General features: G+C 36.1%; 1 protein-coding gene and 1 long non-coding RNA gene across 2 annotated transcripts; both read left to right on the forward strand.

Moving 5' to 3' along the window:
- The first annotated feature begins 183 nt into the window (after nt 1-183).
- On the forward strand, nt 184-3,066 carry LOC135834665 (uncharacterized). The gene is made up of 5 exons (XM_065348607.1): nt 184-446; nt 543-612; nt 2,102-2,196; nt 2,348-2,537; nt 2,671-3,066. The coding sequence occupies exons 1-5, from the start codon at nt 372-374 to the stop codon at nt 2,805-2,807; spliced, it is 567 nt and encodes a 188-aa protein (XP_065204679.1). The 5' UTR covers nt 184-371; the 3' UTR covers nt 2,808-3,066.
- An 8,385-nt stretch (nt 3,067-11,451) lies between these two features.
- Nucleotides 11,452-18,119, forward strand: LOC135834666 (uncharacterized). Its single transcript, XR_010556737.1, has 4 exons — nt 11,452-11,672; nt 11,827-11,850; nt 14,075-14,153; nt 18,024-18,119. It is a non-coding gene; the product is annotated as an uncharacterized LOC135834666 (long non-coding RNA).
- The last annotated feature ends 646 nt before the right edge of the window (nt 18,120-18,765 follow it).

Consider the following 18,765-nt stretch of genomic DNA (forward strand, 5'->3'; position numbering starts at 1 on the left):
TCCATTGAATATTGATTTTGCAGTAACGTTTTCATTTCAATGATAAGAATGAATAAGATAACATATGGGAAATACTAAGCGACCACCTTTAGGTACATATACGTTTACGTACGTAAGTATTTAAAATAAGAAACAACGTAAAACAAAAAAAAAAGTTGGTACTTTGATAACCTTCGTAATCGATGCTTTTCTCGCATAATTTCTCGAAAGCTCGCGTAATAAGCATTTGTATCTGGTACAGTACATACACGAGCTCAATCAGAATTATTTTATTACAGTGTCTTTGTTCGAATATCATCGTATTTTGGTGTCTTGAGAAAGAGTGAAAGTTATGGTGAATTTTTTCGCGATTTTATTCTATCGATGGAAACATGCCTCAGCTAAATAAAATTTTATACAAATGCAACCTGCAAACTGGCACGTTGCTTTTATTGTGGTTATTTGTGGTGAGTGAAATTTTCTCCAAAAGTTTAAATTCAAGTTTTTTTGAACTAAGGTTTGGGACTTGGTGTTAATTTTTATCTGTTTACTTGTTGGATCAGATAATTTGCGGATCTGGATTGGTTATTGACATTTATCATATGTCCGAAGGATCGCAACCTTGGCCTGAAGGTGAGTAATTGATTTTTTAAATATTTTTATAAATTTTATGTTCATTTGGGAACAAATTCTTGTGCATTAAAATATCGAAATGACGAGGTTACCTACTTACCTATCAGTAAGAAGTGTAATTTTTCAAAACTTTGGTGTACCTCTGAATGTGCATTTTATTACCTACGCCATTGTAATATTAAATGGCATGAAAAATTTTTGAAAAATTTGAATTCAAATCCTCCAACTGGCATAGAGAATTCTGATGTAAATTACTGCAACATTGGCCAATCAAAAATTTTTCTATCAAAGCCTAAATTTACCCAAATACCTATCTGGATGTTGGAAAAATAACTGTTTAAAGATAGGTATTTAAGTGGATTACAAAAAAAAACATCCTGGATTTTGGAAAAGAATTGGCGAAGAAGTTCACTATGAATGAGAGACTACTCAAAAAAATTATGAGCTCCCTATCAGTTCATGGGACAGAGCCAAAGATCCTCAAAGTATAAGGCCCTTTTTTAAAAAATCGTAATTTTTTTTGCCCCTTTATTGCAGTACTTCTGTTACCAGCCCCCCCCCCTCCAGGTAAAAAGTGTCCCCGGAAGGCTTAATTGTTTGGAGAACATTTTTAAAGATTTTTGAGCACAAATTTTTGAATTTTTCAGAATTCTAATTTTCAATATGGGGACTAAATTCAAAACTGACGGCCAAATTTTGGGTACTGTATTCACTAAATATCTTTGTCGCAGCATCACTTTCGAAATTTTACTTAATAAAGCTGCAATTGAGGTTCAAAAGTTTTTGCGACATCACTGGAAAGCTTACGAACTTTCTGCACTTGAATTTTGATTCAAATTTCCTTGGTAGGTAATGGATCATTTATTTCTAAGCCAAATATAAGCTGATACTGTACTCCTATTTCCTTTTGGGAAACTTAATCATCAGCACAAAATAATTCGAATCTCAGATTACCTTTTGATTTGTTTTTTTTTTTTTTGAAAAATTTCACTCAAGTTGTAAAATTTGCGGATTTAAAACAAAATGGGTAGGTATGGTATAGGTACTTACTATGTGTATTTATTTACAGTAATTTTTTTGACCCCTGTAAAGCGATTTCAAACTTCTGGAGAAATTTGAAAATTCACTGGAAGCTTCAAAATAATGGGCGAAATTACGACTGTTTTCGAGATTTCATTAAAATGTCCTTTAAAGCAACATAGATGTTTTGCATCTTTTACATTTTTAAAAATTTACCAAAAAGGCAAAAATGAACGCTCGCATCTGAAATTTTTGTTGCGAGTGCCAGAACATGCTCTTTCACTCGTAGTTTGGTTTCGTTAAAATTGGAGAGTGCCAGTCCGAAATTTTTCTTTGTCATTTATGATTTTTACCTACCTATACCTACCTATTTAATTCAGAAGAGAAATATTACAAAATACTTACATATAAATGTGAACATCATTTTAATTTATTTGAATCTATCCATTTTTTTAAAATCAAATTTCAGATCTAACCTGGATTAATTTCAAATTCATTACCGCTTTTATCTATAAACTCGGAGTATTCACAGTAGCCATCGTGGGACTTTACGGAATTCATAGGGTGAGTGATTTAATTATGCTAAAATTCAGTAGGACACTGCACTTTTATTTACCTACTATCGTGTTGTGACTATTTATATGCACATTTTCCATTAAAAGTGCCATACCTAATTACTAACCTACTTAAAATTTTTCGTTGTGTCACATTTCAGAACAAACCTCAATTTTTCACACTCTTCTACTACTTCAACTATTTCCAATTATTGCTGATAAGCGTCTTCATTGTGTATCTATTCGTGGATCCTGTTGAGCACAGCAAAGAGTTTATTCCGGTTAATAGATTAGCTATCGAAGATCATAACCGAACAATCGTATTATCATTGTTACTACTCTTCGGATTAGGTAAGCTGATAATGAATCGATTACCTACCTACGTATTATTTTATATAATCGCAAATTGTATTCGATTATCTAATGTCTGTACCTATACCTACCGACCTATACTTACGTTATTAATTATTTTGATTACGTGTAGGATTTCAGATATATTTCACTGTAGTGGTCAAGAGTTATTACGAAGAGATGAAGGACCGTAGTTCATCCAAGACTCACATTTTAATTTTTTCTTATCCGGATCACTATTACGATTATGGTTTAGCTTACGTTAGATAAATTATCATTTTTTTTCTTTTTTGCGAGTTTGGAAATTTGTTTATGAGATAAGAAAGTTCCTATGTTTGCATAAAAGTCCAATCTTATTTCTATAGCTTTTGATATCTACTACATCGTAGATTATTTAGGTACCTCTACCTACCGATACCTGTACTGAGATCGTTCGAGCTCGAACAATCATTTTATATTTATTTCAATTGTTTCCATCTATACCCACCTATCATGTTTTTAATGAGAATAAATTTATTTTTATTTGAAATTAGAATTTATTCATATTAGGTACCTACATACTTATATTTTCAAAGCACGAATTCATTCGGAAACATGCGGTTAGTAAATTCTCAACCGCTCATGTAGAATTCAAACTAGTGGACTTGGATTTCGATGGCAACGACTTAGGTTAGGTATTTGCAGAATTTCAAATATGTGTACGTGAAATTAATTAGGTCCCACTTTTGAGGTATTGAGTTAAGACCAGTTCCTAATACTAGATAAAATTTCCAATCATTTGAGACCCCAAGGAGCCTACCAAGTACATAAATCGCTGAGAAAGACGCATTTGAAGTTGAACTTTCAAAAAACCCCATTTTGAGAAAAACGGGTTCAAAGTTTTTGTCAAAAACCAACAACTTTTTCGATTTCTTTTTTTTTTAATTTCAATTTTTACTCGAAAATTTTTACAGTACGTGCTCGAAATGGTCACCGTTGGCCTGAATATACTTCAAAATAATGTATCTTGGTGTATTTCACCACATGAGCGATCATCAAGGGGTGTGCAAAGTAGAAATCAAAAACTACCAAAAAATTAAATTTACCAATCATAAAATTTTAGTTTTTCGAGAATAATTCAAAAAGTAAGCATTCTAGAAAAAAACTAACGACATTATGTCGATTGGAAATTTAATTCTCTACAACTTTGTTTACATGAAATTTTTTTTGGACACTTCCTTTCGCCTCCAGATCAATTTTAAAGAAACAGTTTTTGAAGTTTTTGCAAAAAACTGAAATTTAAAAAATTTTTTTTTTACAAAATTCAACTTGTAATTCAATTACAGCATGAAAATTTTTACAGTAGGTGCTCGAAATGATCCCCGTTGGCCTGAATATACTTCAAAATAATGTTTCTTGGTGTATTTAACCAAATGAGCGATCATCAAGGGGTCTGCAAAGTAGAAATCAAAAACTGCAAAAAAAATTAAATTTGTGTAATCATAAAATTTTAGTTTTTCGAGAATAATTCAAAAAGTAAGCATTCTAGAAAAAAACTAACGACATTATGTCGATTGGAAATTTAATTCTCTACAACTTTGTTTACATGAAATTTTTTTTGGACGCTTCCTTTCGTCTACAGATCAATTTTAATGAAGCAATAAAACTAAAAATTGTTTCCCAAATTTGAAATGTTTTCTCTTTAAGGTCGTATAATTCTATTTTAACACGAAGAAAGCAACAAACAGCTCCGATCACATGATAAACAGCTGTCTCACACATCCAACCAGTCATGTTGCTTGGCAACGTAGTGTAAAGCAAAGCTAGAGTGGTATCACTGGCGCATGCGCGAGTATTACCCTGGCTGTGTAATGGCGGGGAAGGAGAATGTTCATTGTTCACATTTCGTTTCATGGAACACGAACACAACATCGGATCGACTTGCGGTTTGCGGCATTCGAAAGAGCAGGGTTGACTCCATCAGAAACGTTAACAATCCCAAATATGCACAATTTGACTTTTCTACCTAAAAACGGCTGTAACTCCTAAACTAAACCCTCAAAAGTGGGACCTTTTTAATTTCACGTACACATATAATCTTTTGGAACTGGACTATTTTTTCTAAAACAAGTTGTGTAGGTGGAAGGGTAGAACGAAAAAACTCGCGATTGAAAGAAAAAATACATTTTTTTGAGAGCCCAATAGAATTGGGGAGCTCGCATAAGGATCTATTGTACCTCCCCCCCCTGCGATCTACTGGGACAACTTTTTTCTTAAAGGGGGTCCTAAGGAATATTTCTAGCCCTTGTCCTAAAAAAAAAAAGTCGCCCTACTTACAAAATTGATAGACAGGTCAGCTTGCACGAAATTTTTTAAACCGTACAAAAGTAGATCGAAAGATCAGGCAACAATTTATCAATTGTCAAAATTTAAAGTGCTAAAGTGCCTTTTTCAAATTTCGGCAAATTTTTGAAAATCAAATTCATGCCAAAAATGAGGGGAAAAATCAAAATTTTACCAAATTGACCAAGAAAGCAGAAAAGTGAAACAGACCCCACCCCCCCCCCCAAATGGCGATAATTCGGATTCAATCCTCATCAATGTGCAATGTGTCGATTAATATGTTTTCGAAATCGTAGAATTCGAATCTGCAGTTCAGCACTTATTTTTTTGAAGGGGGCGGGGGGTGAGACGTGGGGAGCGGGAAAATGTCAAATTTTGCGTATATTATCGTGTAATATATCGATTAATACATAATGTTTTCGAAGTCGTAGAATTCGAATCTGGAGTTATTTTTTTGGTAGAGGTGGGTGGCGAGGGGTGGGGAGGGGGAATTTGAAATTTTGGGTATATTATTGCGTAATATGTCGAGTTATATGTTTTCGAGGTCGTAGAATTCGAATCTGATGTTATTTTTTTGGTAGAGGTGGGGGGTGAGGGGTGGGGAAGTGAAAAATTCCAAATTTACTTTTTGATGTTTTTTTATACCACTGATTTTTAAAGTTTACAGTTTTTTATACAAAATCAGAACACATTTTGGAACAAAACTCATATAATCGCGCAATATGCGGTGTGTTCTCTTCTGCATAGTGATGTGTATTTGGGAGTAGCGTATACCTACTATGTTTTAGCGATTTTTTGTCCGAAAGTGCCCCTTTGCTTTGCAGGTTCATTTTTCTATTAAAAATACATCAATTTTTTTCACAATTGCGGAAACATCGGAATTGCAAGATCGAAACATGATATACTCGATTCAATTTTGATTGAAATACACTATTTGAGATATAAAATGATTTTTTCAAATCAACGATATTAACAACATCAAAAACATAACAAACGGCATATTTAACGATAATATGAGCAAAATTTGGAAATTTTCACCTCTCGACGCTTCAGTTCCGACCCCTACAAAAAAAATAACTCCGGATTCGAACTCAACGACCTCGAAAACATATCAATCGCTATATTACACAATAACATAGCAAAATTTGAAAATTTCCCGCTCCTAACGCCTGACCTCCCATCCCTACAAAAAAAATAAGTGCAGATTCGAATTCGTAGAATTCGAAAACATAGGTATTAATAGTGGAGTGGCAAATGAAAAAAAAAACTGCATTTGATGAAAGAAGCGTGAATTTTGGTATGATGAATTTTTGAACCAAAATTAAGTTTTTAAGACCGGGAGCCACTCGATCTCCCCCCTCCTTCGAGGGGGGTGCGGCTTACAATTTTGAAAATTTTCCTGTGGATAGAGTTTTAATCAGAAATCCAATATTATGGTGTCTGCTGTTAGATATTGATCAGCACTTTCTATTTTCACCATTGAAACCATCGTCCCCCCCTCTCCCCCTTGTGTGGGGCTCAGCCCCCTAAATTGTGGATCTGGAAGACGTTGAGACTCGGAAATGTTATTTTGTGAAAATATACTAAGTAGAGTGTACAAATAATTTTGGTGGTTCATTTTTTGGTTCCCTCCCCCTTCTGCCCCCTCTGTGGCACCTTAAAACTTGAAAAACGCGCAAAATTGCCGCTTTAATGACAAAACATGGTGGAAACGGTGAGCTAAATACTAATTCTTCTTGAAACTGGTAAGAAACATTTATTGAAAGCATTACGTAACGCGAAAAATGATGACTCTCCCCTTTACGCGCCCCCACCAACCCCTAATTGCAAAAAAAAATATACTGGTCAAAATTCCATCAGAATTGAAATATTAAGCCAGTCACTGTTCAATATTGATCGATATGTTCCGTTAAAAGTGTCAGAATCATCGTATACCTCCCACCCCCTCATGGGGGCAGACCCCTAAAATGTGGAGTCGATGAAAAACCCACTTATGGAACTGAAATTCTGTAAATATGTAGGTACTTCTCTGGTCATGGGAATATATTCAATGGTCCATTTCATCGATTACATTCCTCGCCCCACCCCCGCCCCTCCCCTTTTATACCTATACCATTATACAAAATTTGATCAAAAAGTAACCCCTCCTGCTTTGTGGCACGCTCCATAGAAAAGTTACAGAAGTCGTTGTACACTTAATGGATAGAGAATTTCATCAGCTTTCCAACGGTATGTTTCATGTTTGTGATCATTGTGAGAGGAATACAAGCGAACCTGTATTCAATAAAGTAAATGAAGGTTTGGGTGCTCGGTCCATGCGAAAGCAATTTTTGAATTTTCTGTCTCCTACTTTGTGTCGCGCTTCAGGGGAACATTACATTACAGAAGTTGTTTTATACTCGATCGATAGAGAATTTTACCACCTTTCCAACGGTACCTATGTTTGTTAGATGAAAACAAGCAAACCTGTGTCCAATAAAGTGACAAAAGGTTGGGGCGTTCCGTTCATTTGAAAGCAATTTTTGAATTTTCTGTCTCCTACTTTGTGTCGCGCTTCACAGGAACATTACATTACAGAAGTTGTTTTGGTGTCCACTCATTTCGGGAAACGATTTTCCCTGACTTTTCCAGGTTTTCCAGACCAATTTTTCTATTTTTCCAGACCATTTTTTAAAATTATCTATGCTTACCCATGCCCATACTCGAATTGAAGAAGTTTTTTTAGGGGGGGGGTAGTGTAATTTTTTTTCATACGCTTCTCTTCGAACTGGATACTTCTTCGGATATAAAAAACAACCTGCATCAAGTTTGGCCAATTTTGATACAATGTTCATATGACTTATGAAAATTTTTCTTTTCTTTTTCGAGATGCCAAGAAACGAGTTTTTTTCAAATGCGAAGAGTTCATTTTTTGGTTTTTAAATTTTAATACTGGAATGTTGTTTTTTTGAACGAAGTTACTTCTGAAAAAGAAAATAGAACTGGCTCGAGCGAAGCTAGGGCGAAAGCTTCTGAAAATTTGCATTTCGAGAGGCATAAGAACGAGGTTTTTTAATGTGAGGACAAGTATGTTTTTTTGGCTTTTAAGATTTTAGAATTTAAATTATATTTTTTTTGAAGGAAGTTGATTTTGAAAAAGAAAACAGGCCTAAGCGAGGAGGAAAGCTTTTGTAAATTTGTATTTCGAGATGCATAAAAACAATATTGGTTTTTTTCTTGAGGAGTTCCTTTTTTGGCTTTAAAACTTGATTTTTATAATCTAGAAATTTTTATATTGCCTTTGAAAAAGAAACGAAAACAAGCCCGAGCAAAGCGAGGGCGAAAGTTTTTGAAAATTTGTGTTTCGAGAAGTAAAAAATAATGTTTTCCTTTCATCACAGGTCCTTATCCAAAATTTGCAACTGATCATTTTTTCAAAATTCCAGGGATTTTGCGTGAAAATTTGGAAATTCCCTGACTTTTCCAGGCCCGACAAAATTCCCAGACTTTTCTAGGTTTTCCAGGCTTGTGGACACCCTGAATTTATACTCGATCGATAGAGGATTTTATCAGCTTTCAAACAGTATGTTTGTGATCATTATCAGATGAAAACAAGCGAACCTGTGTCCAATAAAATGAATGAAGCTCTGGGGGCATTTGGTTCTAGCATGAAGCAATCGTTGAATTTTTGACAAATGGTCACCCTTGCGTTTATCTCACGATGGCCACAAACATACCGTTGGAAAGCTGATAATTCTGTAATGTAACGTTCCTGTAAAGCACGACACAAAGTAGGAGACAGAGATTTTTGATTGGACCTCATCCACGGCCCTCAACAATTTTTTTTGACTTTCACCTATTGGGGGAGGTTCTGGGGGCCATGGGTGAGGTCGATTTACAAAACTATGGCTATATTCGTGTTCAGCGATATCGAAAACATACTGTTTCATGTGTCACAGGAATGTTACCATTTTTTTTTTGGGTTACCCCCTTTGGGGAGGTGCAGGGGGCCGTAGACAGGTCCAATCAAAAATCTGACGTCATATGTCATATTCGTGTTCAGCGTCACCAAAAACATATTATTCCATGTGTCGCACGAACAAAACACTTTTTTGAACTTTTACCCCCTTTGGGGAGGTGCTCGGGGCCGTGGATGGGGTCCTATCAAAAATCTAACGTCATATTCGTATTCAGCGTCACCAAAAATATAGAATTCGATATATCACATGCCCAAGATTTTCTTTCGAAAGTTTCACCCAAAATTGAGGGTGGGGGTGCTCCCCCTCCGTCAAGAGTCCCATCTCAAACTTAGATATTTCGAAAAAGTATCAAAATGTACATCTATGGAAATTTTTTCAAAATTTTAAATGGTAGCTCCCACTTACAGCGTCATTTTGAAATTTGAACTTTCAAATTGAAAGTTCAACTTTCAACTTTTGAAAATTTCAAAATACTTAAAAAGTTCAAAATTCAATGCTCTTTTGAACTGTGAAATCAGTTTTGATCAAAGTATCACATTTTTGGAGGAATGGGCTGCTGAAGTTGAGTACCTCGAGACAATGTGAAAATAATGGAAGCCCCTCCACCCGCTCACTGAGGGGGCTGGGACCAAACTGATTGCGGATTTCTTACTTAATGGGTGGGTAGATATTGTAAAAAAATTTGAGCGAAATCGATGGATATGGCCCAAAAACGTTGGTTGAGTTGACATGGAATGACCCCTCTACAAAAAAAAAATAAGTGCAGATTCAAACTCTACGACCTAGAAAACATATAAATCGACATATTACACAAATATACCCAACGTTTCAAATTTCTCCTCTCCACCCCTCACCACCCCCCTCTACCAAAAAAATAACTCCGGATTCGAATTCTACGACCTCGAAAACATATCAATCGATACCTATATTACACGATAATATACTTACGCAAAATTTGACATTTTCCCGCTCCCCACGCCTCACCCACCCCCCACCCCTACAAAAAAATAAGTGCTGAACTGCAGATTCGAATTCTACGATGTCGAAAACACATTAATCGACATATTGCACATCGATGAGGGTTGAATCCGGATTATAGTGCTGTTTTTTTGGGGGGGGGGGGGGTCTGTGGCCCACTGTGTACCATATTTTTGACATGCGAAATCGATTGGAAACTGTTTCATACCGTTTTGAGCAGTTCTGGAGCCTCCAGCAGATTTTTGAAACTCGAAATTCCCACAAAATTTCATCAAACGGAGGTGGAAAGCCGAAATTTACTCTGCACTCGAATTTTAACACCCTATATGAAAGATGACTTCAGGTGGGTTCAAGTCATTTTGGAGCCTCCATCGACTTTTTGAAAATTACTGGAGTCTCCATCAGATTTTTGAAAATTGAAATTCCCACAACATTTCATCAAAATGAGTTGGCAAGCTGAAATTTACTTCGCAAACTAATTTCAATACGGTATGGAGTCATTTGAATGGTGGATTCAGATGGTATTGAAACTTCGAGCTGTAACTTTTTGGAAATTTCAATTTTCCAAAAAACGCCATACAACCTTTCGAAAAGTCGCTGGAGGCTCCAAACAGACTTAAAATCCACCTGCAATCACCTTCGTAGCGTATTGAAATTAGTTTGCAGAATGAATTTCGGCTTTCCAACTCCGTTTGATGAAATTTTGTGGGAATCTCGAGTTTCAAAAATCTACTGGAGGCTCCAGAACTGCTCAAAACGGTTTGAAACAGTTTCCAATCGATATCACGTGTCGAAAATAGGGTATATTCCAAATTTCAGCTTTCTCGATCAATTTGGTAATATTTTGATTTTCCCCCTCATTTTTGGCATAAATTTGATTTTCAAAAATTCACTAAAATTCGAAAAAGGCACTTCAGCACTTGAAATTTTGACAAATGATAAATTGTTGCCTGATCTTTCGATCTACTTTTGTACGGTTCAAAAAATTTTGTGCAAGTTCCATGTTGGAACGCAAAATCTGCGATGTCGGCTGACCTGTCTATCAAAATAGCCACCATTTTGTAAGTAGGGCCACTTTTTTTTCGAGGACAAGGGCTAGAAATGTTCCTTAGGACTCCCTCTTTAAGAAAAAAGTTGTCCTGGAAGATCGCAGGGGGGTGCAATAGATCGTTATGCGGGCTCTCCGACTAATAGCTCCCTTTTCTTCTATGGTCTAAAATATTTTCTGTGTGGTTTTCAGCTTGAAATGAAGGACGAAAGTCTCCTTCAAATTCGCTTGAAATCATTCGTCAATTTTTTTTCTCGATCAATTTTTTTTCGTGTGCGAAAAATTTTCAAGGACATGAAACAGAAACAATAAGATGTACATACCTGCGTACGTGTGATGATTCAACGAAACATACGCAGTTCTTCTACCACTTGCGAATGTTGCAATCACATACAGATGTTACATGTTGATAAGCGCAGATTTTTGATTTTTGGTCGCTATGCAAACACCGTAGAGCATCTAGCATTCGACACATCTGGTGATTTACGAAACAAAACAACTGTGAACAAAACTTGTGCCCTTGAGATGAATTACGCAAAACTGAAATCACACTGAGTAGATAGGTAGGTTCTACCTACCTAGATTTCATTATATATACAACCTCCTCCTGAAGGAAATGAAGAAGTGTTCTTTGAACGTACGTGTTCGAGTTACCTAGCTACTGTTACAGAAGCAAGTTACCCTACGCTGTCAAAAGCACCTCAAATCTTGCAATAAAAAAAAAAGTTTTATCCGAGTAGCCTAAAGTGATTCTGGTTAGAAGTACCTATCCACTGAATTGTACAATGTTGACCATGAAAGTCATATTCTTTGCGTTTTTAGTCGCTGGTAAGTAACTTTTCCATCTTCCATCATTGTATTAACAGCATCATTTTGCAATCTTCAATGAATTAAGTATTGCAATGGATGTTTTTAATCATTTTTATTTCAACTACTCGTAACAATATCCAACGATTAATAATGCTTCATTATTTTATTTCAGTATTGCACCTTGTTGTTATAAAAGGTAAGTAGATACCTATCTAGAAAGTTTCAGGAGCGAATTAATTAATTTTTTTCCTAATTTCTAATCGATGATTTTTATTAAATTTTCATTGAGATTTGATAGATAGGTACCTACCTGAGAAAAATAATTTACTTACTTAGGTAGACGACTACTTCATAATTTGAAACAATTTCGATGGTTGATACAAATTATTGGTCGGCCCTATAAAAACCTGCTCAAATAAAATTCTTGAATACCATTTGGTTATCGTAAAACCAAATTTCAAGCTCTGAATTCCGTTTGCAACCTCTAAAATTCACACTTCATATAAACCTTGCGACAAGTTGAGGCGATGGGAGCAGATACAGTAAAATTGTACCTCTTTATTCGTGAATACCTGTACTTTCCATTCTTCCTCTATTACTCTTGCTAAGGACTTCTGCATTGGTTATATAAAGTCAAGTCCAGGGTCATTCCACGTCAATTCAACCAAGAAGTGGTAAGAGGGGGGGGGTCGGCGATTCTTTTGAAATTTTTCCTACGTAGAAAGACCATTCGAAAGGATGACCAATGACGCAAATCACAGCCCTCTAGCTCATTTTTAAAGGTTGCTAGGGGTTGTCAAAGTTTTCAGTGAACTGACATCATCCATTTCAGCAGTGGATTATTCGATAACCGCGATGGTACCTACTAAAATGGAATATTGGGAGGTTTTAAAAGGCTTTTTTCGGTGATATCATGAAAATGAGTGTTGCCACTTTTTTTTTGAACGAAAAATTAGCTCGGAAAGTTTCAAAACGTAGTTTTAATATTGTTACGACTGTCAAAAATTCTGAAAAAAATATATTATGGACAACATTAAAAAAATTGAGATGGCACTATGTCGCAAAGTCGATTCAAAAGAATTCAAAGTTCGCGAAAAAATTCGATTTTTTGATTTAAAACATGAAAAAAAGTTTTGATCGGTGAAGTTGACCCATTTGACCACTATTTTTACGTATCTGTTGAAAAAGTTGAAAAAACCCCTTTTACTCGATGAAATGAACTCATCACAAAAACATTAAAGTTCGAAAAGATTCAAAAAATGAGTGAATTTTTATTTTTTTGTTGTGAGTGTAGTTTTTATCAAATTTTTCATGAAATACGTCAGGAAAAGGTCAAAATAAGACGACTGAATAAATTTAAACTTTTTTTGATGTTATTTGAAATTGAAGATTGAATTTTTTCGAATTTTGATTACCTATTTTTGTGAGGAGTTCATTTCATCGAGTGAAAGGAGGTTTTCAACTTTTTCAAGAGACAGGTACCTACGTAAAAGTAGGGGTCAAATGGGTCAACTTCACCAATCAAAAGTTTTTTTCATGTTTTAAATCAGAAAATCGAATTTTTTTCGCAAATTTTCATTTTTAAAAAATCGACTTTACGAAATAGGTAATGCCAACCCAATTTTTTAATATGTTGTTCAGCATGAGAAGTGGCCCATAATATATATTTTTTAGAATTTTTGAGAGTCGGAACAATATTAAAATTACGTTTTGAAACTTTTCGAGCTAATTTTTCGTACGAAAAAAGTGACAACACTGATTTTCATGATATCATCAAAAAGCCTTTCAAAATTCTTACTATTGGGGATGGGAAAAGTTTCATTTTGGAAGGTATCGTGGTTATCGAATACCTACTTAATCCACTGCTGAAATGGATGATACCTATAAGTTCGCTGAAAACTTTGACAACCTCCAGCAACCTTTAAAAATGAGCTGAAGGGCTATGATTTACTTCATTGGTCATCCCTTTGGAAGGTCTTTCCACAGGTAATATTTCAAAAAAATCGCCGACCCCCCCCCTTACCACTTCTTGGTTGAATTTACGTGGAACGACCCTTTTGTTTAGGCCGAAAAATTTTCTGCCAGCCACTAGTCTTATTAAACTTTAGGTACCTAACTAGTTATTTTTCTAGAAATCTTTTCAGTAGAATTTTTCCAATCGTTGAAAAATAATGATAAAATATAGGAAGGGGTTGATTATTGCTTTACGTGATTTTCGCTTTCCTTCTTAATCAATAGCCTTTATTTTATTTCGATAATTTTTTCCAATGCATATACCTATATATATATTCAATAAGTATCTAAATGAGGTCCATTTAAGTAGGTATAGATAATAGGTTATCGAAATCGAAACTTCATAAACATTTCATCTGCATGGAATTAACGTATAGCATAATGCACAAACAATTCTTACTTTTCAGATGCTCTGGTTTCCGCTGGTGATCGCTCAGATGAAGCTTTGCTCGGCCCAAACTATCCGAGGTCGGACGAATAAAGCAGGTAGATACCCATTGCATTCATTCTTTCAATTCAAAGAACAACCGTCGAGACCGAGCTTTGTCAATCGGCCATTTTTGAAATATCATTTCAGTTAGGCCAAATAGGAGAAAAATTCCTATACTGCCATTAACAAATTTCTGCCCTCTTAACTTACGAAAATAATTACATGGATCCTTTGTTCGATCCATGAGTCACATCAGTACAAAAATCAATTCGACTGCCTCATCCACTTTAATTAAAATGAACGACGAGGAGTACAAATTGTCTAAAGAAAGTTTTAGAATTGAACCGGCACAAAAATATTTTGAAAAAAACACCTTAATCGATTGAATTGAGTAAAAAAGGATGGTAAATGCGAGCTTATGTGATGCACTTCATTTTACTTGCAGCGTTTTTTGGGGGGGGGGGGAACTGTACATTCCTAAAATCCGGCTAAAGGCTCTGTGAACGATAAGAAAACAATCATCAACAATCGCTAGGGCACAAATCAAATTTCAGTTTTCAAGGTCAATTTGGTAAAAAATTGTTTTTTTTTTCACGTTTTTGGTCCAAATTTGAATTTTTAAAAATTTGCCAAAAACCAAAAACTGAATTTCAGAACCTGAAGTTTTGGTTGGTGGTGTGTTTTGGAGTTTTTTTTATCGATTCCCTTTAGTGCAGCTCAAAATTTGCTGTGGGTCATTCCATGTCAACTACTCATCCAAAAAAAAAAGCGATTTTGAAAGTCATGTCTTTCGATTTCGCTGAATTTTTTTTCACAATATATACCCACCCAGTAAGTAATAACCCCGCAATCAGTTTGGTCCCAGCCGCCTCAGGGGGCAGGTGTGGGTGCTTCCATTACGTATTTTCACACTGTCCCGAGGTACTCAACTTCAGCAGCCCATTCCTCCAAAACTATGATACTTTGATCAAAACTGATTTCACAGTTCAAAAGGGTATTGAATTTTAAACTTTTTAAGCATTTTGAAATTTTCAAGAGTTGAGAGTTGAACTTTCAAATTGAAAGTTCAAATTTCAAAATGGCGCTGTAAGTGGGAGCTATACCGTTTAAAATCCTGAAAAATTTCCATAGATGTACCTTTTGATGCTTTTTCGAAATATTCAAGTTTCGAGATGGGATCTCTTAATGAAGGGAGAGCACCTCCACCCCCAATTTTGGACAAAACTTTTAAAAGAAAATCTGGGGCTTGCGACATATCGAATTCTATGTTTTTGGTGACGCTGAACACGAATATGACGTTAGATTTTTGATTGGACCACGTCCATGGCCCCAGCACCTCCCCAAAGGGAGTAAAAGTACAAAAAGATGTTTTTGTTCGTGCGACACATGGAATAGTAGGTATGTTTTTGGTGGCGCTGAACACGAATTTGACGTCAGATTTTTGATTGGACTCCATCCATGGCCCCCAACAATTTTTTTGGACTTTTACCTATTGGGGAGGTTCAGGGGGCCATGGGTGAGGTCGATTTAAAAAACTATGGCAATATTGGTGTTCAGCGATATCGAACACATACTATTTCATGTGTCACACGAATATGTAACCATGTTTTTGGGGGTTACCTCCTTTGGGGAGGTGCTGGGGGCTGTGGACGGGTCCAATCAAAAATCTGACGTCATATTCGTGTTCAGCGTCACCAAAAACATAGAATTCGATATGTCACATGCCCCAGATTTTCTTTCGAAAGTTTTGACCAAAATTGAGGGCGGGGGTGCTCCCCCTCCATCAAGAAACTTAGATATTTCAAAAAAGCATCAAAAGGTTCATCTATAGAAATTTTTTCAGGATTTTAAACGGTAGCTCCCACTTACAGCGCCGTTTTGAAAATTGAACTTACAATCTGAAAGTTCAACTTTGAACTTTTGAAAATTTCAAAAAGCTTAAAAAGTTCAAAATTTAATATCCTTTCGAACTATGAAATCAGTTTTGATCAAAGTATCATAGTTTTGGAGGAATGGGCTGCTGAAGTTGAGTACCTCGAAACAATGTGAAAATAATGGAAGCCTATCCACCCGCCCCCTCAGGGGGCTGGGACCAAACTGATTGCAGGGTTATTACTTGGTGGGTGGGTATATAATTATTGTAAAAAAAAATTGAGCGAAATCGAAAGACATGACTCAAAAACGTTATTTGAGTTGACATGGAATGACCCTGTGACCGTTAGGATACTTCCATTAGTCTAGTCCAGTCAATAAAGAGTTTGACCCAAACAAAATTCCGACAAAAGATTTTTTTGCTTTAAAAGGTCTAGGATGATGTCCTAAACAACATATCCGGAGCCGCCCCCGATTCACCTGGTGCGTTCCCCCCCCACAGTGGATTTTAGCCCCCCAAAACACGTTCTTCGCCATTTTCTCCCCCGCATTGCATTTTAGCGAAAAATGTGTGGATAGATTGAAAATCTACGTCAAATTTCAGATCTAGTGATGTATCAACTTCCCTTGTTGGTACAAGGGGGGTGGGACTACAACCATTTAAAGAAGGGGGGTTTTCTGAAAAATGCCTAAAGGCAATAGCCGCCTAAGAGGGGTGAAATGGTCTCCGAGAGCGTTTAGATTGATATTATCATGGAAGGTGAGTACCATTGAGAAACTTCCGCGTGGAAAATTTCAGATCCACTGCCCCTCCCCTTTTTGGGGAACCCCCCGTTTCTAAAATTTCAAAACCATTTTTCTCAGCCCCATGTGGACCGATTTTGAAAATTTTTTAGTATGTTGTACACATCCTTAGGAGGTACACCCACAAAAATTTTCAGCCTCCTCCCCTCAAATTTGCCCCTCAAAATGATGTAAAAATGTGTCGTAAGGAGTGTTGGGGTAAAATGGGAATTTTGCGGAAAATAACTAAGTATTAATAAATACGGTGTCGTTTTCTTATGATTCGATACCGCTGAGCACGAATATGACGTCAGCTTTTTTCCTACCCTCATCTAGACCTCTCCAGAGCACTTAGCCCCTTCAAATTTGACTATTGTTACAAAGCATAAAATAAGTTTGAAACGCCATTTTGAAGGGGTAAATATGAGGGGAGGAGGCTGAAAATTTTTGTGGGTGTACCTCCTAAGGATGTGTACAACATACTAAAAAATTTTCAAAATCGGTTCACATGGGGCTGAGAAAAATGGTTTTGAAATTTTAGAAACGGGGGGTTCCCCTAAAAAGGGGAGGGGCAGTGGATCTGAAATTTTCCACGTGGAAGTTTCTCAATGGTACTCACCTTCCATGATAGTATCAATCTAAACGCTCTCGGAGACCATTTCACCCCTCTTAGGCGGCTATTGCCTTTAGGCATTTTTCAGAAAACCCCCCTTCTTTAAATGGTTGTAGTCCCACCCCCTTGTACCAACAAGGGAAGTTGATACATCATTAGATCGGAAATTTGACGTAGATTTTCAATCTATCCACACATTTTTCGCTAAAATGCAATGCGGGGGAGAAAATGGCGAAAAACGTGTTTTGGGGGGCTAAAATCCACTGTGGGGGGGAACGCACCAGGTGAATCGGGGGCGGCTCCGGATATGTTGTTTAGGACATCATCCTAGACCTTTTAAAGCAAAAAAATCTTTTGTCGCAATTTTGTTTGGGTTTACCTCCAAAAAGTGCTTTATTGACTGGACTAGTCTGTCCTCTGCTTTTATCGTTCATTTCGAAGCCATTTGATAAAACTTCACATTAAAATGATTCAATACTGTGAAAAGTTGGTGGGTACTTTTTGGAGGTACCTCAGATTCGCATCTCTGATCTTCCTAATTTCTAATAGTCTATTCAATAACCAGTGGATTTTTTTCAATTCGTTTTTATGATGAGTCCTGAGATGCTGAGAATACTCTTGTAAGAATCATAAAATAATTATTTCTCATTTGTTTCAGAAATGACCATAATGGAGAAACACAGGACAACTGTGTAACATACAGCATAAAATGTATAATGCTTTTTACCGACATAAATAAATGAAAAATTCGAAAGATGTGTTGATATGTATTACTTATTACTAATTATCCTGCCTATTCTGTAGTTTGTTGATGGAAGCGCATCAATATATAGGCACTAAAAGCCATTGCTTAGAGCGTGACATTTTTGGGAGTGAAAAACTTTTGGCAGTTGGTGTGAAAAACGCAATGAGACCTGTTTTTCAAAAAAATTAGTTACTACGCTGTCAGTATTGCAACGAATTTTTAGAAAACTGCCTCAGATTTCAATTTTTTTGTGCCTGCATGAAACTTCCTCCCATTCTCAGAAATCATATTTTGCTCCCTCTTTGGAAAAATCCTGACTCACCACTGTACTCTGTTGAAACATTTTGCGAGATAGCAGCCTGATTGATTGAAAAATACTGTTTAATTTTTAAAAAATGAGACACGCATACCCCCCCCACCCCCCGCCGCCATTAAAAGAAAAATGATGACAGAAGGGTGGCTTTCTCAATGGTTTTGAGTGGCAAAATTCTTAATGCGCCTCTGAAGATACTGGTATCTAGACAGTTTAGTTATGTACTTCTAAAACAAATATATACCTAACCATCTTATTTCACATAGGTACGGATCTGATCAGTAAAAAAAAGCATTGCTGATTGTGAGGAGACTGTAAATTAAAATGCCCCTTATATATATC

This window comes from Planococcus citri, chromosome 2 (genome assembly GCF_950023065.1).
Source record: "Planococcus citri chromosome 2, ihPlaCitr1.1, whole genome shotgun sequence".
NCBI classification, from domain to species: Eukaryota; Metazoa; Arthropoda; class Insecta; order Hemiptera; family Pseudococcidae; genus Planococcus; species Planococcus citri.

What these genes read in the sequence shown, in the direction of transcription:
- LOC135834665 (XM_065348607.1), top strand. Translation starts at nt 372, where the DNA reads ATGCCTCAGCTAAATAAAATTTTATACAAATGCAACCTGCAAACTGGC. An exon ending in GACTTTACGGAATTCATAGG is followed by an intron (nt 2,197 to 2,347) that starts GTGAGTGATTTA and finishes GTCACATTTCAG; the next exon opens with AACAAACCTCAATTTTTCAC. An exon ending in GTTACTACTCTTCGGATTAG is followed by an intron (nt 2,538 to 2,670) that starts GTAAGCTGATAA and finishes GATTACGTGTAG; the next exon opens with GATTTCAGATATATTTCACT.